Source organism: Sminthopsis crassicaudata, chromosome 2, assembly GCF_048593235.1.
Source record: "Sminthopsis crassicaudata isolate SCR6 chromosome 2, ASM4859323v1, whole genome shotgun sequence".
NCBI classification, from domain to species: Eukaryota; Metazoa; Chordata; class Mammalia; order Dasyuromorphia; family Dasyuridae; genus Sminthopsis; species Sminthopsis crassicaudata.
The window spans coordinates 628,310,695-628,336,991 of NC_133618.1; the positions used below are offsets into that span (position 1 = coordinate 628,310,695).

At 36.6% G+C, this 26,297-nt stretch overlaps 1 protein-coding gene across 2 annotated transcripts in view; it reads right to left on the minus strand.

Moving 5' to 3' along the window:
- GRID1 (glutamate ionotropic receptor delta type subunit 1) overlaps positions 1-26,297 on the minus strand; it is a 1,118,042-nt gene that overhangs the window by 565,285 nt on the left and 526,460 nt on the right. For both annotated transcript variants that reach the window (XM_074296389.1, XM_074296388.1), the window contains one exon: positions 21,387-21,592. In XM_074296389.1, the coding sequence (XP_074152490.1) occupies positions 21,387-21,592 (206 nt within the window). The remainder of the gene's footprint in view (positions 1-21,386; positions 21,593-26,297) is intronic.

Here is a 26,297-nt window from a genome sequence, read left to right on the forward strand (position 1 = left end):
TAGGACATGAAAGGCTTTGAATAGCCCATCCAATTGTTCTTCATTATTACAACTTTACCAAACTGTAATGCCATGACACATTCTGGTATTACTTTCCCTAATTCTAATCCTATTCCCCTCTACTTGATGACTGGATGCAAACTCTCCCAGGATGATATAAGGAAAAATAACTACTTTATATAGGGACTCTTCTACCACCCCACCTCTACCACCTCCAAAAAAGTCTTTCCCTTCCAAACTTAAAGACTGGCAATTCCCTAAGCTCACAGAGCCCTAGAAAACTTCTATGCATTTGTCATTCTATTTTTAGGCATTTCTAAGAGGAAAAAAAATCTCTTAGATACATAGCACTTTTTCTAAAGTGCTAAGGCTTTAAAATCAGTAAACAGTAGGATATAATTAAATGCAAATGTGGGGCCATATTTAAAATTAATCTTCTATAATTAATTAGTAATTTTAAATATTCTGGTAAATGATATTTTAATTGCGCAAAATGATCCTAGCTAGGAGAGATAAAGTCATCTGCTAACAATTTGCAGGGTTGGAGTGAGAAATATTCACATATATTATGAGGGACAAGAGAAAGCTCCAATTTCCTTAAATTACCTTTGCCTTTACAAGTAGTACAAAAGGAGATCTTTATTTCCAAAATGGTAGGAGATGTAACCACTGCAGTAAACTACAAACTGGAACTGATTCAATACTCAAAATGAGTCCAGGTTTGTGCATCTATTAAGGATTAGATTGGCAGTCATCCACCTGCTCTTCCTGGGACAAGTAAGTCAGGGAGGAAAATTGCTATAGGAGACATAGTGCATCTCTGCATCCCCATCCCTACTGAATAGTAGTTCAGAGAAATGATAACTGAAGCTATACTAAAGTCCAGTATTTTTAAAATGTTTTCTCCCCAATAACCTCTTCTCTACACTCCAGTTACCTCCTACAATTTTCCCATGGAACTATCTCTCTGAATTCTACCTTTTGCATAGAGAAAATATTCTTCTTGACTTAACCCAGAATTTCTCTCCCCAGAATTTGGTGCCAAAATCTAATATCTGGGCACAAGTTTTGAGACTAGAGACATTTCCCACAGAAATGTATTCATTGAGGGCAACATAAGGAAAAAATAAATAAGCTTAATGGTTGGTTAAGAAAGAAAAACTTTTCCATTCAATTGCATCAAATTATACAATAAACACAAAAAGCATGTTTCTGTTTTATAGCAAATGTTTGTTGACTTGATATTGTGAATGGTTGAAAAACAGATAGGTAGAGAAATAAAGAATGAAGATCCAGACACAAAAGGAAGCGAGAAAGAGTTACAAAAAGTCAGATGTAAAAGGCTGAAGGAAGGAAGGGAAAAAAGATATGGGAAAAAAGAAACAGACCAATAGAGACAGATGGAAAGACAGAGACAAAGAGAGATGGAGAAAAGAAGGAGAAGGAGGAAAAAGAGGAAGAAGATAAGGAAAAGGAAGAAGAGAAGGAGAAGGAAAAGATGGAGAAGGATGAGAAAGAGGAGAAGGAGGAGGAGGATTAGAAGGAGGAGAAAAGGATTAGGAAGAGGAAGAGGAGAAAAAAGGAAGAGAAGGACGAGGAGAAAGAGAAAGAGAAGGAGGAAAACAAGGAGGAGGAAGGGTATGGAAGATGTGTATGTTTATATCCATGTGTGTATGTATCTATGTGAGAGAAAGGAAGAAGGGGAGGAAAAGAAGGAAGAAAGAAAAGAGAAGGTAGAAAAGAAGGGAAATGAAAGGAAAGGGGAAAGTTAAGAGGGAGGGAATGGAAAGGAAGAAGAATGAAAAGAGGGAAGGAAAAGTGAAGTTAAGTATAAATCAAGGGGAAAAAAAGAAAAGACATGGATAAAGGAGAGGGGAAGAGAAGGGGAAAATGGAAGAAGGGAAGAATCTATCTGTTGAGCCTTTTTCTGCGTTGCAGATGCAAGCAGAATACATCTCACCTCTGTTCCACATGACAGCTCTTTAAATACTGAACTAATCATGCTGCCCCTTAAGGGTTCAGACTGAAAAACACCCTTATTCCTTCCGCCTGATATTCATGTGGCATGGCCTCCGGGTCCCTACCCATCATGGTTGTCCTTCTTTGTATTTAATCCATCTTATCAAGGACCTTTCTAAAATGTGGTGTCCACAACAGGAGAACTACCATCCTTTGATGTCTAGGAACTATACCTTTCCATATGGATTGGTATCACAATAGCTTTGAGAGCTGTCATATCACATTATTGAGCATTCAATCCATTCAAAATTGCCAACTCTTTTCTGCAGAAACTATTATCTGATAACACCTCTATGATTTTTTTCACTTTTGAAGAGACCCACAAAGACATAGACAATAGATACCCAGAGGAATTTCAACAAGTAATATGTCTATTTGATATTTAAGTCAGAGAGGATCAGAAGGTTTGGAATCAAATACCAAGTCTGTTACATGGCTAATCTCCAGTAAATATATTCTCTTTCTTCTGAATCAAATTCATCATTTACAAAATAAAAAACTGCAATTAAGTGATCAGCTCCCAAAGGTATGTCTAGGACATTGTCCTGCTCCAGAAATCTCCCATGGTTCCCTGATATTTCAAAGATTAAAAACCCCAAGTACACTGTTGGGAATTTTCAAGTCCTTCCCATTATGCCTCCAGAATACCATTTTAGATTATTTCATATTATTCCCACTCATTCACTTTACTTTCCAACCCAAATGGCCAATATAGCATTGCCCACATATAAAATTCCATCTTCATCTCTATTCCTTCACACTGGCTGGCCCCCATGCCTAGAAAGCACTCCTTTTTCTTCAGATGCTAATTCACTCTCCTCCAGAAATTATTTGTTATCTAATTGGTATGTGTATTTACTTTCTCCTTCATATGATGTTTACAACCAATGCAAAATTAATTTCTTGAGGATAGGAGGTGTCTCCTCTCGCTCTTTGTTTTGTTATTTGGCCTAGTACCTAGGATAGCGCCTAACCCTCAGGAGATACTAAATACATAGTTGGTATATGAATAAATGCCTAATAAGTTCTTTCCAGCTCTCAATTCATGCAAATATTGCTTTTACAATTCTCATTTTTCCATAATTATTGGTGTTGATAGAATTCTCTCTAAGGATTTATGGTAATATGGAATAAAATAATAACTTAGAGTCAGGAGAGAGACACTATAGTGCACAGTGCCATGGGAGATTGGAGTCAGGAAGAATCATCTTTTCAACTTCAAATTTGGCCTCAGACAGTTAATAGCTGTGTGACCCAGGGCAAGTCACTCACTCTGTTCACCTCAATTTCCTCATCTGCAAAATGATCTGAAGAAGGAAACAGCAAATCATTCCAGTATCTTTGCCAAAAAACCCTAATGGGGTCACAAAGAGCCAGACATGACTGAAAAAAACCCTGAATAACTAAACTGTTATGAGATTTGGGCACTTAGATTAAATAAGTATATGACTTTGGACAAGTCACCTGACCTCCATTTCTTCATTTGTAAAATGTACATGATGATACTCTATTTGTCTCAAGGTTATGGTGAGAAAAGAAATATTAAATTGCTATATAAATATGATATTATTACTGTTATTATTCATTGTATAGACTACAAGAAATAAAACTGGCACTCTGGTTTAGACATAAAATGAAAACAATTCCACCTATTAGAGAAGTTTACCCTAAAAAAAGTGTGATCATTATTGGTAAGTAAATTCTTACTGAATGACCCATGAAATAATAGCAAGAAGATTGTATGTCATTCAACAATTCAATTAAAAAAAGCATTCACTAAATTCCAATTATGTGCCAGGTACTTAGGGATGCAAAGGCAAAAATGAAGCAGCCCCTTCATGCAAGGAGTTTATATTCGTTGATTTGCATTTGGAAAGGAGGCATGTGAAATGCTGTCATTTTAGAAATGGGTAAATTAAGGCCCAGAGATGGGGAGGGTTGCTTAGCATAAAGTATAAGTCCTTTAACTCAATCAAATGAGTCCTAGAGCTTTCTATTTTGATAATCTGATATAAACAAAGTGGGGAGGTAAAAATCAGAAAATTATTTGGAATCACAAATGGATTCTTCAAGCTTTTTCAATTTTAGGGAAATAAATCTCTGACAACTTCCTTTTTAATTAAGAAGCTCCATTTCCTTTCATTTAAATATTTGTTTTCAGATTACTGACTATTTTGCCAAAATAATATAATTTCCCATTCCTGGAATACTTTAAGGTCCTTTTCATGTTTTAAATCCTTCATCTAAGGACTTTTCTCTCCACAGCCTCAAGAATTAGGCAAAACAAGTAGTAATATCCCCATTTTGCAGAGCAAGCATAGTATAATACCCAGCTTCTTAAAGTGTGAATTATGACCTATAGGAGGATCTCATAACTGAATTTGGGGACTGAAAAATGATGATTTATTTTGAGCAAATGTACATACCTATATACCCAGAGTCACATAAAAATTTCTCAGATGAAAAGGGGGCCCAAGTAGAAAAAGTTTAAGAAGCCCTGGTATAATCGATAGCAGGCTGGGAAGCGAGGAAGGGTTCAAGTGCTAGCCTTGCATTTATTGACTGTGCATCCCTAAGCAAGTGACTTTATCTCTCAGTAGATACCTAAGTCTTTACATTCAAGAAAAGGGGTTGACCTTCTCTGGTAGAGGGGCTTTCCTCATCTGGGAGGACACTAATATATCAATAAAATCATGTGTCCAATTATCTCTATTTTAGAGATTAAAAAAATGAGTCCCAGAGAGATGAAGTAATTCAACCATGATCACCCAGATGATAAGTACAATTTTATGAATTGGAACGTGGAATTAAAGTCTATAGGCTTCAAGTTTAGAACCCAAAGCATTAAGTTTGAGTTCCCCTACAGGAGTTTTAAGGTACATACCTAGGCAGAAGGATGGGATGTGGGAGAGAAAGCAAAAATAATTAAATTGTCAAGAGTCAATGAGAAATCCATCAGAAATTATCCTAAAGATGTTTCTAAAATGGTCTCTATAGTGGTTAAATGAATTGACCTATATCTGTTCTGAAACACATCCATTCCAGTGGTTTGCCCACTTGTGACCCAGAGAAAATGCTACCTCCCTTTCTTTTTCCCTACGGAAAAGAACACTCCCCATGTTTTTAGTAGCTCAGCCCCAGTGAACCAGCTATTGGAAACAAGAGAGCCTATGGCTATCATTTGACTTCTAGAGGGAGGACTTGGTCTCCATCCACCATCTCTCAAAACAGATGTCACTATTAATTTCTAGGGGGAAATGCCACCTCCAATGGTGATGGCACACCATGCCTAAGTGCTTGCCCCTGGCTCTGAGCTCTCCCTACTTTTGAGCACAGCAGCAGCTGCCTGCCTGTTTGTCTCCACTCCCAGATTCCTGCTTGCTGCAGTGACCACATGCAGCTCCATCCTGGTCCCTAGGGAGGCTGTCACACCCAAGTGATGCGAGATTTAGCAGCTAGCCATCCAGAGAAGAACAACCAGAGGGGAGAAAAAAATAAACATTGCAAACTCGATGATGAAAAGGGTGATTTAAGTATATCACCTTCGCCTCTGAGTCCTTTGGGTCTAATACTTATTTGGGGCTCCTGCTATACCTTTATTCCATAAAGGAATGAGTCCTTCTAAAAACCTCTGGCCTTTTTATGGTGACTTTCTCTTTAACTCTGTTCCCCACTACCGCCAAATTTATCTCTCCTAAGAGTTCTGTGAGTAAGGCACTAGAAAGAGATAATTATAAAAACAAGAATAGGGGCCTGGGCCTGTGATTTCATTGCTTTTGGGAACTATCAAATGAGAAAATTCCCTCTAGCAATATATGGGCACCTTTCCCACAAGTTAATGTCACAGAGACGATTGAAAGGTTTACCAAATTATCTCAGGTCACACAGTCCAGTTAAGTGTCAGAGGAGGTACTTGACTCCCAATCTCCTTAAGTCTGTCTAGCATCTATCCACCAAGACCATGTTGTTGTTATTCAGTCATTTTCAGTCATATATGATTCTTTGTGACCCCATTTGAGGTTTTTCTGGGAGGGGTTTGCCATTTCCTTCTTTAGCTCCTTTTACAGATGAGGAAACTGAGGCAAATGGGATTTAAATTACTTGCCCATGGTCATACAACTAGAGATAAGATCTGAACTCAGGAAGATGAATCTTCCTTACTCTAAAACCAGCACTCTGTTCATTTTGGCACATAGCCAATAATATTGTCTCTAATATACCTCTTTAACGTTTGCAATATATTTCATTTACATTATTCAACTTCATTCTTATAACCATCCATGGAAGTAGATGACAGTACTAGTGTATTTTTCAGGTGAGGAAACTGAGGCACAGAGATGTTAAGTGATTTGACACATGCTCACACAACTAGTCAGTATCTGTGTCAGGTTTCACTCTCAGGTCCCCTGACTTCCAGCCCAGGACTCTAGCAATCACTGTGCTTTTCTAAATAAGATTACAAAAGTAGATTGAATTTTTGAGCAAGTTAAGGTTCCTGAGAAAAAGGACAATGTCTTACTTCATCTTTCAATCTGCAATGGCTAGTTTGGTGCATTGTACTTTGAGGAAATGGTGAGAGATTGTCTTGACAAGCATTCTCGCCACTGATACTTTCCACTTTTTTTTACCTTAGACCTCACTGGGTTCCAATTTCTTCATCTTCAAAATTAAACCTGGTTTGACCAATGACATCTGGGATCCCTTCTGCCTAGATCTATAACCCTATAGCATTTGTGATTTGTTTATGAGTTTGGCATTGAACAGGAACTGTGCTTTTTTTGTTATGCTTAAGGGGACTCCTAATCTGAAAACATTTTTACCAACAAATGTAAAATAGAACCTTGTCTGTAGCTAATGATCTTAGATCATTGCCTAGAGGACCAGCAGGCAAAAGGACTTACTTGTAGTCACACAGCTAATAGATGTCACCATCTATCTGATTCCAAGACCTACCCTCCATCTCCTATTGCCTCTCAGCATAAGAAGTGCCTAATAACTGTGAAACTGAGCTGAATTAAAGGTACTTGTGCCCGCAATTCCCCCTTTTAAAAATTGAGCAATATAATCTCTGAAAAGTGTGTCCTCTATTAATCACTGTAGATCAGAGGCTGTAATCCATGTGTTACCTTAAATCAATTATTTGGGCTGCCAGGTGGCTCAGTGGATAGAGTACTAGGCCTAAGGCTCAGCAGCTCATCTTCCTGTGTTTAAATCCAGCCTCAGATACTTCCTAGTTGTATGACTCTAGACAAATCACCTAACCCTATTTGCCTCAGTTTACTTGTCTGTAAACCGAGCTGGAAAAGGAAATGGCAAATCAGCATTCTTGCCAAGAAAAATCCAATGGAATCATAAAGAACTGATGTGACTGGAAACAACTGAACAACAAAACACACACACACACACACACACACACACACATTTTTCCTGGTATAGAATAGGGAACCATCTAACATTAAATAATACATGCAGATATGTTTTAAAGTGTTTGGTTTCCAAATTCACTCCATTCCAAGCCTTAAGGAGTTATGTACTTGTAACTCTGGCCCTGAGAAAAATTCTGTGGTTAGTTCCTAGACCCAGTGATTGGACATGGACATTTGCATTCCTCCCTGAGAGCTATGCTTCTTCTATTAAGGGTACTTTAAAAAAAATGCACCTGTCTAGTAGCTAAAGAAAAGCTCTACTAAACCTCTTAATCATCTCTGGCCAGGCTGTAAAATATTTATTGAACATCAATAATGAGCTACAAGCTGAGAGCTCCAGAGTGGCCCAAAATCACTTCCAAGAAGGTCCTCTCTCCATGGTGCTAAAAGTTAGGGAACTTCATTTTCTCTCAGGCACTTTCAGAATTCCAACTTTGCCATAGAAATGCTTGCTGCATTATCCAGTGACTTGGGTCTCAGGGCCCAGTCTATTCCTGATGATGCAGCATTTTTCCCCTGCACCTTCCCTATGTCTTAATCTTGCAGTAAAAAAAGCACTTTATCAAAGAAGCTTACAGCTGGAGTAACATGGCCAGACCAGTCAGCCAGGCATTCTGTAAATAACAGTGTGGGATGTTCCAGTCCTATCCTCCCTCCAGCATGAAATAAGTGCCTTGGAGTGATAAAAAGAAAAGATGCAGCATTTTTCAGCCCCTCTCTGTACTCAAAGGAATCACAATTGACACACATTTCCAGGAAATGAAACACTTTTACGGTTTTGCCGTGGCTGTTTTATGTTTGGGTTGCTTCTGCTGTGTTGCAGACAAAGCAGTCATTGATGAGAAAATAAAGAAAAATTTATCATTAGGAGGATCTTGACAACACTTCCTGAGAGCCGATTGTTAAATTTCCAGTGTGAGTGTTTACATTCCAGTAGTCAACAAATGCTTCAAATCAAACTGTTATTTATTGCTTTTCTTGACTGTCTAGACTTAAGAAAGTGATGAAGAAAATGTTAATGATGCAGATTAAATTTAAAAGCCTGTCATCTGTATTTTTTTCTTCTGGTAATCCCTGATTAATCATTTTCTAGCAAAGTCTTGTTCATAAACCTTCTACCTAGAAGGAACCATGGTTCCTCCTTTTTTCATCTTAGGTGCATTTACAGGGAAGGAAAAAGAGGTTTAGAGATGTTAGGTAATTGACCCGAAGACATCCAGCAAGGAATTATTAAAGCCAGCCTTTGAACTCATGTCTACTAATTCTATGTCAAATTTCTTCCCATTCTACCATAGTGTCTTCTTGTGATGGGCTACCATGGAAGAATTATCGCACTAAATGAATGTAAGGATCAAAATAGAGGATTTACTCCAAATCTTCCCAGTCTTATATGAAATGAAATCTAAAACTTTTACATCTTTCTTTGTTTCTTTCTTTTCTCCCTTCCTTCCTTTTCTTCTGAAAAAAAATGTAATAATATCATCAAATATTTGAATAATAAGATTGCATTTTAGTGCCAATCATTGTCTTTGGCACTTGGGGATACAAAGATAAAGGGAGAAAAACAGCCCTCAATAAGTTTTTTGATTGTCAGGATTCTTAAGCTTTTGTGAGTCATGGATCCCCTTTCTCAGAATCATGTTGTATTGCCAATATTCAAATTTAAAGGAAATACTACATTTTAGTCAGGGATTAGTGAAAATCTTTTTTTCTCATCCATGAGTTCACAGACCTTTTTGGGATCAGTGAAGTCCAGCTTAAGAATCCCTTCTCTATTGGGAACACATACACACACTCACAAATATATGAATATATATGTGTGTGTGTATAATTATTTACGATCATAAAGTTTATATTTCTATATTTTCACATGTACCTATATGTATGGAGATATGTATATATGCATATACACATATATTCATATACATATGAATAGAGATGACTACAATTGCTAAACAAGATGGCACAGAGATTATTAATACAAACTGTGTGACCTTCCACAAGCAATTTAGCCTTACTGCATCTCAGTTTCTTCATTTGTAAAATGAAAAGACTGAATTAGATGAACTCTGAGGTCTCTTCTAGCTCTAAGTCTATGAATTTGTGGTTCCATAAGAAATCTGAGCTCTGTACCCCATGCATGATCTTGGGTAAGTTACTCTGTTTCCCAGACCCTCAATCTCTTTATTGTAAAATAAGGGGATTGAGCAATGATCTTTGGAATCCTTTCAAGATTTAAATTAAGGACAGAGAGAGACAGAGACACACAGAGAGAGACACAGAGAGAGCCAGAGACACAGAGACAGAGACATTGAGATTCATGAATGGTTAGATGGACAGACACAGACAGTATTGAGATTCATGGATGCAAAGATAGACAGTCACAAACAAATAAAGGAAGGGAAAAAGGAAGGAAGGAAGGAAGGAAGGAAGGAAGGAAGGAAGGAAGGAAGGAAGGAAGGAAGGAAGGAAGGAAGGAAGGAAGGAAGGAAGGAAGGAAGGAAGGAAGGAAGGAAGGAAGGAAGGAAAGAAGGAAGGAAGGAAGAGAGAGAGGGAGGAAGGAAGGAAGAGAAAGAAACAAAAAAAAAGACAAAAAAGCAAAGAAAAAACAAAGGAGATAACACTAAAAACTGGAAATATTTGGAAAGGCTTCTGGATATGAAGTGGTAAAAATTTTTAAGAAATGCAGGTGAGAAAGAAATGCATTTTAGACTAGGATGAGAGCTTCTGCTAAAGCAAAAAGACAGGGAAAGAATAGAAGTCTTCAGGATATAATAAGATCATATTGTCTGGAATAAAGACTATATAAAAGGAAGTAACATGAAATACATCTGGAAAGGCAGTTGCCTCCAGATCACAAAGGGCTTTAAATGCCAAACCCAGGAGTCTATTTGAAGCTAGATTTAAATGGCAACCACTGAAGTTTCCTAAGCAGGGGAATGACCCAATCCAACCTGAGCTTTAGGAAGATTATTTGGCAGTTGTGTACAAAACAAATTTAAAAAGGGAAGATTAGGGGTTTTGGTTACAGGTAGGAACCTATTGGAATAATCCAGGAAACAGGAAATTGCCAAAAGAATTAAAATTTAATTTGTAACTTAAGCAATGAATATCAATATCTGAAACAACAGCAATATCATACAAGTGATCGCTATGATATGCTCAGTATGGGATCATAAAGAGTGCATGAAAGTCTCTCTGGAGTCAGGGCACTTTAGTAGGGGAGGCCAGAGTGGAGTGAAGATCCCATACACTCAACAGAAAGCTTCAGCTCCCGGCTCCCTCATACTTGGTCTCACTCTAAGCTCAACCAACTGTGCTTTAAAGCGTAGGGAGTAAATATTCCAAAAGCATAGCAACTACTCAGCATTTAGCCTGACAAGCACTGTCAAAACATGGTCTGTTGAATTTCATGGAACTGTTTGGCCAAAATTGTCCTTTGAATGTACCCAGCCATGTGCAAATGCTAGCCAGATAATCAGAGTTTCCATAGTTAACCACTTGGAAATAATATCTCCTGAAGCTACCAATCCTCCTGATTTGCTCAATCTTAATCAGATGCCTATGGAAGTGGGGGTGAACAAAGAGATTAGATTCATATGAAAGGGAGAAAACATACCCTTAGAAACATAAGGAAATCTAAGCATTGGGGAGGGGAGAGTCTGAATTCATATCATCTGTGGGATGGGCGGAGATTAGCCACTGTCAGAAAAATAATGATTCCCTGTTTATACTATTACAAAAACATTGCTGGAAACATTCTGAGAAACCAGAGAGGTGAATTAGTGTTAATAAGTCCTGAACTGCATTTGTGTCCTGGGTCATTTTTCCCCGGAAGGGACAAAACATCATAAAGCTGCTCAGGACATCACAACCCGACCCTGAGAGTGATACTGGCAGATGATTAGTTAAATACCTGAGCAAGCTATTAGGGAACTGCTCCCAAGTAATATCCTGTAGTTTACATTCCCAGGCTAAATGCTCTGCGTTGTTTCCAAGGAATATAGCATCATTTCTCAAAATTAATTAAAGGGGCTAAAATACAGTACATTGAATCAAATTAGCATAATTCCTTTGCTTTTAAGGTCAATTTGTTTTCCATCAGAGCCAGTTGACCAATGTACTAGAAAGGTCTAAAGTAGAAGTGTGTGTCATGGAACCTACTGTGTGATGAAATCAATGCACTATATCTCACTATATAATGTGTACAATGACAAAACAATCAAAAGGGGATATTTCAAAATGATCAAGAACAAGTATGTTCCCAAAGAATAGCATGAAAAGACGCTCTGTTCTCACTCAACTGCAGATATAGGAGATCATTCAGTCAGTCAGTCAAGAAGCATTTAATAGAGACATTTTGTTCCAGGCCCTATGCTGAATACAAGAGACACAAAGAAAAGAAAAAACAGCCCCTGCTCCCAAGGAGCTCATGATAGAATGGGGTAAACAACAAGCAAACAATTGTTTATGAATATAATATAAACAGAAAAAATTTGAGATAAATGATAAAGGGAAAGAAACTAAGATCGAATATGACCAGGAAAGGCTTCTTGCAGAAGTTAAGACTTCTAAGAAGCCAGGGAATCCAAGAAAAAGTGATGAGGAAGATGAGAATTGTAGACCTGGGCAACAACCAGTAAGAATAACTCAGTTTGGGAGGAGTATTTTGTATGAGAAACAGCAAAAGAGCAAGGAAGTCAATGTCACTGTTCAGCAAGTATGTAGCATTGTAAAATATGTAAACTGTTACATATTTTCAGATTTCTCCATTTTATTTATCAGTTTTGCTGAATTTCATCTTTTATTTTTATTTGTCACATGGATTTTTCTCTGGAAGGAGGAATAGAGAAATACAGGGAGAAATTGTAGTTACAAAAAATAAAAGATATCAATAAAATTACTTTAGAATATATAATTAAAGAAAATGCCAAATTTCAATTAAAGGTTAGTGAAAATAAAAATTACATATATATATATATATATATATATATATATATATATATATTATGTAATTACATGTATATATATATATATATGTGTGTATATTTTTAGTTCAAATTCATAGACCCACTAAAATCTAATAATGAGATCCTTGAGCATCTTGGATCCCAGATTAAGAACTCCTAGTCCAGAGGAAACTGTTGAATGGATTCAATGGCAGGTAGAGGCTACTTACTTGAGGCAGCTAGGTGACATGGTGGACAAAGTGCTGGGTCTGAAGTCAAGAACACACATGTTTCTAAGTTGAAATCTTATTTCAGCACTTACTAGATGTGACTTTGGGCAAGTCACTTAACCCTGTAGAATGAGCTGGTGAAGGAAATGACAAACCACTCCAGCATCTTTTCCAAGAAAACCCCAAATAGGGTGATGAAGAGTCAAATAAGACTGAAAATGACTCAACAACAAAAGAGCTTATTTGAGCATGCCTTCTTAGTTTCCTCTCACACATCAAAGTATCAGAGCAATGTGGGATGTTCATTTTCTATCTCCTATTTCTAAAATGTAACTCAGCTTCCATCTATCAAAATTCTGATCTTCCTTTAGGATTCAACTCAGATGAAAAGGATGCGTAACTCATAATCTACCTATTTTTCTACCCCAAATTGGGCAAAGTCATTGGATCAATAATTCAGAGGGGGAAAGGACTTAAAATGCCATCTATTACAGATAAGGAATTGAAATTCTCAAAAAAGTTACATTAAAAGTTAAAGCCTAAAATCACACATGTAATAAATAAAGAGTAGAGATGATGGTATAGTGCAGAGAGAGCCAGATCTGGAATCAAAAAGGCTCATCTTCCTCAGTTCAAATTTAGCTTCAGACACTTACTAGCTTTGTAAACTTGGATAAGTCACTTAATTTTGTTGCTTCAGTTTACTCATCTATAAAAAGACCTGGAGAAGGAAATGGCAAACAACTGCAGTACCTTTACCAAGAAAATCCCAAGTGGGGTCACTATAAGAATCATACATAACTGGAAATGCCTGAAGAAAAACAGGAATTTAATTATAATCCAATGACTCTAAATTTAGGACTTCCTCAATTTGTAGTGTGTTGCCTCATGGTAGCATAAACACTTATCTTCTAGATTTTATGTAGAGAAATCTTGACCACAGTTTTATCAATTAAGTGATCAAAATTTGAAAAGCCAATTTGAATCATTATTGATATTTCACTGATAAAAATATTGGATTGTTTTATATATTATGTATTTTATCTATTTTATAGCTACATAATATAATTATGTTTTATTTACCACAACTGAATTTAAACTTCTTGATGATAGGAAGAGATATCCATATCTTTGTCTTTATTTTTATATTTCCAGCACCTAGCACAGTAACTTGAATACAATAGGTATTTAATAAATGTTTGTTGAATTACTGAATTAAACTGACTCTAAGTTTTTGGGGTTTTTTTTTCCAATCCAGATGAAGCTCCATACTGAAAATCTTCAGATACTTGTTCTTATCACTCCTCAACCTTATGGATCCACATGTCATTCATCTCCAATCTACTCCAGTTACCCATGAACATAAGCACATCTTAGGAAGCAAAGTTAACTGCTGAAAATAACAGGGATGATGGAAGGCTTAATGCAAAATTGTCAATAGATTTTATTGAAAATTTGATAATGATTCAATATGAAATGTATACATAATACTGGGGTTATTCTTTCTGGGGTTATTCTCCTGGGTTGTGCTCATGGATTGAGATCCTCACAGAATTAATTGAGTATATTCCTTCTAGAATCCTAGAGATACTAGTGAGAGGCTAGATTTCTAATACTGATGACTACCAATGTGATTATCACTAACAATTAATCATTAGACTTAAATGACATGATAAAAGCAGTTAATAGAAAACATACCCTACCCAAATTTAAAAAAAAAAAAAACCACACTGGTGAATATTTTCCAAAGATAGAGAAGGGCTCATGGAAAGAATGAGTTTGAACATAAAATATATTAATAGATACAAATGTATGATATGTGTGTAAGTATGTGTATATACATATATATATATATATATATATATATATATATATATATATATATATATGGCAAAGAGATAATTATACCTTCTAATGCTTTATGGACTAGAAGTCAATTCTTAAGGATGTAATTAGCATTCTTAACTAGTGCTACATATATGTAAGGTACATGTGTATGTGTATACACATACATTGTATTTATTTATATATTTGTGTCTGATTATTTTAGTCAATCATGAGATGTCTCTTAAATGGGATCATGTGTCTTCATCAAATGGCCTAAAGCCCTACAATCCTCTCTAAATGGGTAAGGGCTTTTCAATATTCACCAACCTATGTGTGAACACAGACCAAGGTATCTGGGTCAGTGTCTGCATTAATGGGGGTAAGTGTTGGATTCAAGGGTATTCAAGTATACCACTTAAATATTCAGCTTTGTAGTCCAAATTGTAGGGACATGAGTAAAGCTGGAATGTAGATAATGAGTTGAGATAATAGGGAAAAGACAAAAGAATTGAGGGTTAACATGAGATTAAAGAGAAAGACAATACATTTTAAGGTAGGATAAAGATAGAAAGGAAATTGTGGCCACAGAGAAGAATATGTCTTTGTTGTCTTAGAAGTGGAGCCATTCTGAGTGATTATCTGATCTAAGATATGGTTATATTAATAGATAACCACCTCCTTAAGGAACTTGCTCGGTTGATCACCTTCTCTCTCTCTCTCAATTACAATTTGACATGAATCTCTCCGTCTTTACTGATTACTTTCCTTCTCAATGCAAATGCACTTGTCTTGCCTTTAAAAACTTAATCAATCTATCCATAAAACTTCCTTGTCCTTTGCATTTGCCCCTCTTCACTATTAAGTGAAAACTATAAGTAGCTTCTGCAGTTCCCTACCACCCACTTGCTCCTTACTCCTTTACAGTTGGTTTCCATCTCCATCATTATTTCTTTTGTCCCCGAAATTGTTTTCTCCAAGACAGCCTTCTTAAAATTTTCCTCTTCAAAATCTCCCCAACTCTGGACACTCTAGATGATAGCTTTCTCTTCACTAATATCATCTCTTGTGTTTTATGATATTTTACTCTTCTGTTCCTTGAATGACTTTCAGCAAAAGCCTTCTCTTATCCCCTTCACTGGCTATTCTTTCTGTACCAACCAAATATAGATGTAACTTCTCTACACTCAGGCTTTATTTGATATCAAAAGTTCTTCTCTCCTCCCTCTTTTGGGGATCTCATCTACTCCACAGTTTCAGTGATCAATTTCCTTGGATAATTCTTATGATTATCTCTAGATCTGAGCTTTACCTCTGAGTTCCACATTTTTATTTCAAATTCTCCTATATCTCCTAACATCACACTGACTCCTTATGCTCAATATGTCTAACATTAACCTTCTCAGACCCTCCACTCCACAAAAATAATCCCAAGTATCCTATTTTGTTATTTTTGTGTCTTCTTTGGGATCTAAGTTCAAAAGCATAGAGTAAGTATGGCACAGTAGATGTAGGCAGCTATATTTGGATTTGTGCACAAATCTTGATTCTATCTCTTAGAAAAGTCTGAATCTCTTTGTGCCTCACTTTACTCACTGGCAAATAAAGGGATAGAACTAGATGCCTTCTGTTCTTCCTGCCACTCTACATTTGTGATCTTATGAATCAAGGAGCCATGCTTGACTCAAGAATCAAAAAATCAAATATTTATTAAGTTCCTGATATGTACCAGAAACCATTCTTGGCAATGAATATGAAAAGATTTTTTAAAAAAGAAACAACCTTTGTTCTCAAAGAATTTACATTCTGTGATTGAGGAAAAGGCTCATACATACATGTATATATATACATAAAATTTTTTGTTACATTTTTATATGTATAAATACACTCATCTACACGTTGTGTGTCTGTATATAGAGTTAACACTAAAGTAATTTAGGAAGAAACATTAATATCTGGGAGGATCAAGAAAAAGTTTATATAATATCGCTTCCGTTTTGAGAAGAGCAAGTTATTATAAGAGGTACTAGTGAGGTAGAAATAAATTCCAGGCATGAGGGGTGGCTTGTGCTAAAGCACAGAGGGAATATTGAGTGCAAATAACAACCAATAGACCAGCTTATATGTAGAATGTGAAGGTAAGTGAGGTGTAATAAGACTGTGAAAGTGGACTGATGAAGTGGATCAGGAAGAACTTTTGATGGCAAATAAGAGTATCTTATCCTGAGAACAATAGAGAGTTATTGGAAGTTTCTGAATAGGAGATGAAATGACCTCTTATTCACTCTTGCATCCATAATTAGACATCATGCATAGCATCTCACACATAAAAATGCACTTAATAATGTTTTTTTTCCATTTGAGCCGTATTCTTCATTCCATTCATTTGATTGAAATGTATGAAGTGTTATATGCATAGTACTGAGGTAGACATTGGAGATACTAAGATCAAAGTCAATACATTTAGTCTTTCTAAAGAGCATATAGATGAATACGGAGGACAGGATACAAATGGCATAAGATGAGATTAATAGAAACAAAGGAATGAAACCACAACCAGCTGAAGGCATTGTATAAATTATTTTTAACTAGGGAAAAGAAGAAGAGGATTCTGGGAAAAAATAATGGATTAGGTGACTCCTGAACTGGGCTTTTGAAGGAAGCAAAGATTCCTTCAGTCAGGGAAAAAAAAATACATAAGAATAGAAAAGAGCAGGAAGATCTTTAGGAATATTGGAAATGCAGTATAATAGGTAGGACACTAGATCTGAAGTCTACTTCACAAGTTCAAATACCATGTAAGCAACCCTCACTGTGGCTCAGGTCCCTTACCTAAAAAGTGATGGGGTTAGACTTCATAACCTTTAAGGTCCTTCCCTTTCTAAGTCTGTGATATCATTTTAAGCAGATCCGTCTAATTGCTGTATAAAATCATGAAAAGGGGTAGAATGAAATAAGGCTGAAAAAAATAGGTTGCAGCCAGTTTTCCACAAATTCAGGTGGGCAAGCTTATTTTTAAGTACATCCAGCACTTTGGGAAACCAAAGAGATACATGAGTGAACTCCAAAGAGTGGCCACACAACCTCAAAACTATATGATGATCAATTCTGATATATATATATATATGATTGAGATTTGTGGGAACTGAGTGTGGAACACAGCATAGCATTCTCAGTCTCTCTGTTGTTTGCTTGCATTCTCAGTTTTTTTCTTCCTTCTTGATCTGATTTTTCTTGTGCAGCAAGATAACTGTTTAACTATATATATATATATATATATATATATATATATATATATTTATTTATATATATATATAATATATATATATAATATATATATATATATATATATATATGTTGGATTTAACATAGATTTTAACATAAAAAGTCTATTCATCTCCTAAAAAAAAGAAAAGAAAAAAGAGTGGCCACAGCCCTACATTATCCATGAAAAAGAAAACAGGACTTGGATCAGATCTTAGGAGCCCCTTTTATAAGTATGAGATGGCCCTCACTTATTTCTTCAGTTCTTTGTCATCAAGGAATAAGATATACATGACCCGCAATGATGACTTTGTTTCTGCTATGAACTCAAGACGCAATCATCTTCATGGAAACATGGCAATCCCCTACTTCTCTTTCATGTCCTAAGTGACCCACCCACCTTTTTAAAGGCCCTGGTCTCTTGAAAATCGAAAATCTCCCTTTCAAGTCATACCCTCTCCCACTTTCAGCAGCTCTTTACTTCCCCTTCAATTACCTTTCCTTTCAGTCCCAGAATGTTCTGATCCCCCTCTCAGGGCTTGACCTCCATTCTTTTCATCACTTTTGTAACCTGGCTGGGAGGCTGTTCTGATAGTCTGATGTCTTTTTTTGTTTCTGATGGAAGCCAAGAATTGTTCCCAGTTCCCTCCTCAAGTTATTCTGAGACCTCTTTCTGAGAGCTATGTACACAGGACAAGTCCCAGGGCACATAAGATGGGTTGGGTTAGTGACAGTTCACCCTGCCACTTGGCTTCAGCTGGGTACCCCCACAGTGACTCATAGTAGTGGTGTTTCCACATCTGTGAAGAACAGAAAGTGCCAGGAAAAATTCGACTGTACTGAAACCATTTATAAATCAAGCATGATCTAAAGTCTGGCTTCTTCAGTTGTGGATCACCACCTCATATAGGTCTTGTCATTGAATGTAGGGACCTTGAGATTATAATTTATTATCAGTAAATGTTTGATTTGCATATCTATTTTATATACCCATATACCCAGGGTCAGGTAAAAATTTGTTGGACATAAATGCTCACAAATAGAAAAAGTTTAAGCAGCTCTGATGTCTCAGAATACTTTTAATTTGACATTGTTAAGTCCCTCTGGCTACCTAATGCCTAATGAGGTCTTTACTCTTTCTCCTTGCTAAAAAAATATACAAAAGAAGTGTTTGCAACAAACACCATAGGTGTATCCCAAATAATACTTTCATCATTTAGAAATTAAAACTGAGCTATTCCATACCATGGCCAACATTGCTGTCTCTATGCCCTGAGACTAAAACAACTCATCCCTTGTTCTCTCTTCTCCCATGATCTTCCCCATGAACTCAATACAGTCTCACATCAACTTCTCCCCCTTCCTCTAGCTAAAATGGACTGCTTTCATATGCTTGGTCTCCTCCTGTTTTCTCCTGCTTCCAGCCATCTGTTTCCCAAGCACTCCTTCTACATCTCTGCCTATTAGAATTCTTCTCTGCCTTCAAAGGGCAGCTTGGGCTTCAACTCAATCAACAAACCATTATTAAGTGCCACCTATAGTTCAGCCTCTGTGATATGTGCTGGAGGTATGAAAGCCAAGAGAAACCTATCCTCGGTTGGGGGGATGTCAACTTCTTTAAGCCTTGTGTGCCTGGAGCTTTGTGGAAAGTATCAGTTTATTCCACTGTACCTAGATGTCTCCAGTGGGCCCCCACACCACCTTTGGGCCAGGAGCGTGGCAGTCTCTCTCACCTCCAACCCCAAAAATTAATTAGATCACTCCCTAGAGAAGTTCTGAGTCCCAATGCTCCTTTATTTATTCTGCCATTCAGTCTATTTGCTTTTATTTAATTCCTACTCTGTGCAAAACATAATGCTAAGCATTGGAAAGGCAAAGAAAGGGGGAACCTAGTCTCAGCTCACAATGTAAAGATCTCTAAGTCTTGCCATTCTCCCACCCAGCAGAAGGCTTTTTTGTGTTATCTCTCCTAGTTAGAATGTGAGCTCCTTCATCAGGGACTATCTAGTTTTTTCCTGTCTTTATCCTCAGCACTTGGTATAGTATTTGACTCATAAAAGACACTTAAAGAATGCTTTCCCATCAGTAATTCATTTATTCCAACTCTCCTTGTTCTTACAAAACTCATTTATCTTTATAACATTATTTTATACAACATTATATTTTCATGGAAGCAATTATTCCTATTAGGTGATATTTAGTTGTATAAAGGACTCAACATGGAGCAGGGATAAAATGACTTAATAAAAAAGAGAGTGTCTGTTTATAATTCACCACCATTTATTTCTGCTGTGTCCATCTGAAACCCTAGGGGCCATGTTTTTAAGTTTCCACTTAAAATATTCACTCCAGGGGTCACTTAATGGTCTAAAGCTTTGGTTCAGGAAGATGCATATTACACATGACTATTAATACATTTACTGTCTATCCTCGGTGTCATATTATCACTGCCCAGAACTTAATTAAGTTTTCACTTCTCTCCCTTCCCTTTATCAGTCTTTCCAAATGGGTGGCTTGTTTCGGAATTCAGCAGTCTATGGAGTTTTATCTCTTCTACCTGTCACAGGCTCTGTGGTTAACATTTTGAAAAGCAGAAAACAACCATCCAATGATTGCAAAGTCAAAGTTTTTCACATTTGCTGGTAAAATAGCAAATGGTATTTGAGCAAATGTTTTTCCTTACTAGACCCTCTTCACAAAGATGGCATAAAAATCAGGGCCGACCAAATTGCCCAAGATAGGCTAGAAAGTTCAGTCCGTGATAGAAAGTGGCCTCCAGAGAGAGTTCAATGGAGCTTGACAGAAAGTGGAAAGACAAAATGTACAAATCCATTAGAAATCCCAGCATACACTCGAGAAATCCATCACCGCTATTTGTGCATTTAATTGAACTCAACACTTAAGCAACAATTAAGTTAACTTTAGCCATCTTGTTCTTGTTCTTCATCAGCTGACCCCATCAGTCATCAATGTAATAGTAGAGTATGTTTGTGTATTGACTCTTATAGTCTCAACTTAATGATCTGTTTCCTAAGTGATACTTTCTGAACAATCTGAGGGCTTTCAGTTGAAATACATCATTAAAATTGACCCCTATATTAAGTGATAAGTAGCCTCAGGAACCAAAAATAAACACAAGCACAATTTGTTGCCCTGCTAAGATAAACAAATGTGCAATTTTGGTGTGCTAAGACATACTAAAAAAGTATCTACCGATATATGAAACAACCCTGAGAATAATTGCATTTTATTGGTATACTCCTTGAAGTAGTAGAAGGAATGGGTAAATGGAACGAGGAGGTGAGAGAAGGGAGCAAAGGTCCCAGATCCTTGCCTCATGACCTTTGAAACAACATCACTGTGCCATATAAGACAGACAATACTGGCATTATAGAGCTTTTGAGTATAGCAAACTTCCTGTTTCTAAATAAAAATATTAAAATATTCACCACACAAGCAAAGACACACATAGAGAATTATTTGGCAACTGCTAATGCATGATGGTGAATACCAGTCCCACTTCTTTATGTACCTTAATCCAAGACAGCCTTTACCTCATCATCAAGAAAAAAAAAATAGTCTCAAGAAGAACTCCTGACAAATGAATTCCAGGTGCAGGAGTTCACCTAGTCAAGTTCTATTCCATTCTTTGGCAAATGAACCGGTTCACTGACCTCATTGATGAATGTCTGGGCTCCATGAGGACTAAGCAGCAAAATTGCCCGACGTAGTGTATCCCTGTAGCGATTTAGTTCCTCAGTCTTCATGGTGGTAAAGAGGCTGGTAAATACCCGGCTGATGTTTCTATCCACCTTTTGTAAAGATACATCCAGCCCCAATCTGGAGGCTTGGTCTAGAAAGCTCTGCAATCCACGAATATCTAGAAAAGACAAAAAGGGAAAGGTGAGATAGAGAATATATGGAGAAATGAGAAAGGAAAAGGAGAGGGACTGGAGAGAAATGATCAGAGAAGAAAAAAAGAGAAAAAACAACGAGGGAAAGATAGGAGAGGGAAAGGGAGAGGGAAAAAGGGAATATCATTAGGAAATCCATTAAATCATCAGCTTACTCAGGGCCCAGACTAAAAACAAAAGAAAACCTTGCTATGTGTGAATCAAGGTGCAAAGTGTTGTGTGAAATATGATGTTTACATAAGACTTTCAAATACCTACCTTCATGAATTTTACAATGTAGTAGTGGGGAAAGACACAGAAAATTCTAATGTGCAGGATGAAGTAGTGGAAAGACCATGGAATTTAGACAAACATGTTCTAATTTCAAATCTCATCTCTACCATTTACTGCCTATGAGACATTGGGCACATCACTTAACTTCTCTAGACCTCAGTTTCTTCATCTGTAAAATGAAGGATTAGGCAGCTTGATGATTCAATGGATAAAGCATTAGACCTGAAGTCAGGAAGACCTGAGTTCAAGTCCAGTTTCAGATATTTATTAACTGTATGATGCTGGGTAAGTCACTTTACCCTGTTTACCTCCATTCCCTCAACTGTAAACTGAGCTGCAAAAGGAAATGGCAAGCTATTCCAATATTTTTGCTAAGAAAACCTCAACGGGGTCATGAAGCGTCAAACTTGACTGGAGTAACTGCACAATATCATCAGTTATACTGGATGTCTACTTGGGTTTTTTCCAGCTCTAAATCAAATCTCTTAGATCTTCATAAAGTGAAGAATGAATGTTATGAGGCTCTTGGGGATAGCTCTCATGGCCAGGATTTAAAGATTAGGAAAGACTTCTTGGAGAAGAAGTTAATATTTCAGCGAGATGTTGACGATAATAATGGAAATAATGATACAGCTGATAAATAGACTTTGTATTTATAAAAAAGGTTTATGATGACAAGTCGATTCAAGATTATTGCCACCAATGATTAGAGACATGTTATCCTTGAGGCACCTGGGTTTATTGATCAATAAAGATCATGATAAGAAACAGTAAAAACAGCAATATATTGTGGCAGGCTGCAAAAATTTAGCACCTACGGGATACTTAGTAAGACTGGATTTAGCAACTAGAAATAAAAAGAGAAGTTGTCTATTTTGGACTGAGAAAACAAATCCCTCTCCTATAAAGACAGCTCTCAACATATCCTTGAGAATTCAACAAAAAGACTGTAATGGAATTATAGCATTTTCACAGATAAAACCTGAATCCATAATTGGCTAGAAAAACCACTGAAAATTTAAGGAAAAAAATATTTTAGTAAATGTGGCCATAGCAAATAGTCATGATCTCCCATGAATGAAATTAGAATGAACAAGAGAAAGAAAGGCTTCCAAAATATAGGGACGTAGCAGAAATAAAAAAAAATTTTAGAAGTACAAGTATGTCATCTCTGTCCTTCTGTATGACCCAGAAACTGTCCCAAGAATGTTTAAGCTTAACTTAAGTTCCAATATTTGTATTCAATAACAAAAAGGGAAAAATATTTTTGTGACATAATTTATGGAATATTGGATATGAAATAATAATAATTGCAGGCCAGTATGTGTCCTGGATCATTGCTTATCAAAATAGGACAAAGTATTTTTTTTTGTCTCCAGAGAGTGGAAAATCAATTAATTATTTTTATCTAATTGTATATTGTTAGAAGAACCATTTGATTTTGAAATTCTGTTTTTAAAAACTTCAAAAATTCTAGAACCTCAGTTGTAACCACCAATGGAACCAAAGGCACAAATAGCAACGTTGACATGACCTCATGCTGGATAATTATGGGTTGTGTTCTCCCTAGGCTACAACTATGTGGTTCCAGTAGGCAGAAAGCTGGATAAGAACTGAGTTCAAATCAAGCCTCAAAAACTTAAAATGTAACTAACTGATGGCTAAGCAAGTCACTTAATATTTCTGTGCTTCTTCCTTATCTGCAAAATGGAGGTGAAAATAGCAGACTTCTCAAGTTGCTGTTTGATTATTTTTTCCAAGGAGGGTGGAGTAAAGGAAGGATCAAATGAAATATTTGTAAAGTGCTTTACAAACCTTAAAATACTACATAAGAGTAATTATTATTATAAATAATAATAATCTCACAAAGAGGATCTATTTTGATAGTGTGAAATAATGGATAGAGTATTGCGTCTGGAGTCAGGAAAACCTTAATTCAGATCACATCTTTCGCCCATCTTTATATATATTTAGAAGCAATTTACAACCACTCTGACCCTCAGTTTCATCATCATAAAACAGAAATGAGAATAATGTATTCTTGCCTATCTCACATGGTATCATATGTTTGGAGCTGCAAAAAGCTATAAAAGTGATTTATTCCAATTACTTTTTTTTTTTTTACATATGGAAAGAACTTTAAACAGTTTAATGACTTTTCCAAGGTCACAGAGCTAGAAAATGGTCAATTTGAGAGTTAAAGCCAATTCTTCTGACTCCAGATCAGCTATTATTGCCCAGCACACGAGGCCTTCCTCTAGAATATTTTTACATCTTATGTGTACCTAGGTGGTTTTTTAAATAATCAGTTTTAATTCAACTGGTATTGCATTTTTCCCCTAAAACCAATTTTTGTCCTAATCTATATACAGATCCTCATACACTCCTCATCAAAATTCATCTATTCCATGTTCCATGACCTTGGACCCTCTAACCTCATAAACTTCCCAATGTTCATCTGTGTGCCTTATGACAGTGCCTTTGGGCACTGAACATTCTTTAATATTGAGAAAAGCAGGAGCGTCTCATAGATGGCAAATGTTTTCTTTCTATTCAGTCTCTTGGCAGATCTATTTTGATCAATTTGAATTTAGTCTGCCATTCATCTATCATCAGCCATCTTCGAGGGAGAATTGACACAATCCTAACCACATGTAGCAAGTCTGGGGAATATATCCATGAGAGATTCCTGCTCAGGAAATTATAGAAAATAAGGCCCCTTTTCAGCAACAAGGGAACCCTCATTTGGGCATCTTCTACACAGAGAGAGACCATACAACAGCAGGGCTAAGCTGGAATGTAAAAGTCAAATTATCTATTTTACCTGAAAGCCAGATCACCAAATCAGGTCATTCCCTTATTTCCAGAAATCAGTGACAATCAGAAACTCAGGACACTAGCCACCAATGGAACCCAGTTTGCTCCATCATCATTTAATGCAATGACACAAATTTAATTACATGGAAAATAGTCTTAATCTCAAATGCAAAAGGCTCTTAAATCATTTAAGACAAACTTTAGAGCTATCATCCAAAGAATAAATTTACTAAGTACCTACCCATGTCCAAGGTTCCATGACCCAGATTCTAAATCTGAGTCACATGCAATTTGTGACAAAGTTTGTTCAATTCTACACTGCAACAGCCATCCTAGTGAACCTAGGTTCAAATTCTGTTTCTCACCTTTTCATCCTTTATAGCCCTCCCTAGCAAGCCTTCTCTAGCTAGAATCCTAGTAAGGTATGATCTACCGCCAATGGTCCTCAAGCTTTCTAAATAGGGGGCCAGTTCACCGTCCTTCAGACTGTTGGAGCGCCTCACACTGTCTCTACCGCCTCAGCTCAGTGCTGGAAGTGTGAGTTGCTAACACGAGTTTAGGTTGAATGTCACTTCGGATATGATTTTGCCATAGGCGGGCCCTAATTTGAGGACCCCTGATGCCTTCTTTGTGTATGTATGGAACACTTCAAGGTTTACCAAGCATTGTACACACTAATTGTTGACACATAATAATTCAAAATTTGTAAGCACTTGACAAACATTGTGCACTTTGAGTCTCACAACCCCGTAAGGGAGGCACTAATATTATTAATGGACATATTTTACAACTTGGCTAAGTAACTTGTCCATCACCACATAACTAGAAATGTCAGTTGTAGGACTGAACGTCAGGTATTTCTTGATTGCATGTTCAGCATTCTTGAAAGTACGTTGCCCTGTTATTGTGGAAATGTGTTTTGCATGACTTCACATGTATAATGGGCATGATATTTCTTTCTTTCTCAATGGATGGGGGAGGGACTGAAAAGAAGAAAATTTGGAATTAAAAAAAAAACATCAAAGTGATGGGGGCAGAAAAGAAAAAAGCATTTTCCAGATTTTTTAATCTCATGTTTTTTATAAAGAATCCTGAAGATTCTTATAATTTTCTTTATAATTAAATTAAATTATAAAGAATGCTATGGTTATAATTATTCCCATTTTTCAAAGGAGAAAACTGAAGTTTAGGTTACATAGTTTGTCTCATAATCACACAGCCAGCCAATGAATGGGATAGGATTTGAACTCATATCTTTCCTGCTTCCAGATTCAAAGCTCTCTGTTCCCCCCACTCCCACCACATACACACAAACTGTGCTATCTCCTATACATGGACTTTCTATTCATAAAGTTAATTTGAATACATCCTACAGCTCTCTGGAAACATGTCTGATTGTAAGTAGCCAGAGGGCAGTGACCATTTGTTCTCCCTCCTTGCATGCCCAGTGTCTGGAACAGTTTCTAACTCCTGTCAAAGCTTAATAAATGTTGGCTCTTGTTGCCATTGACAAGCCCAAACTTTTCTAGAAGCAACAGTGAGACACTGAACAAATTACACAGGGAGAACCTCTGTAGAGAG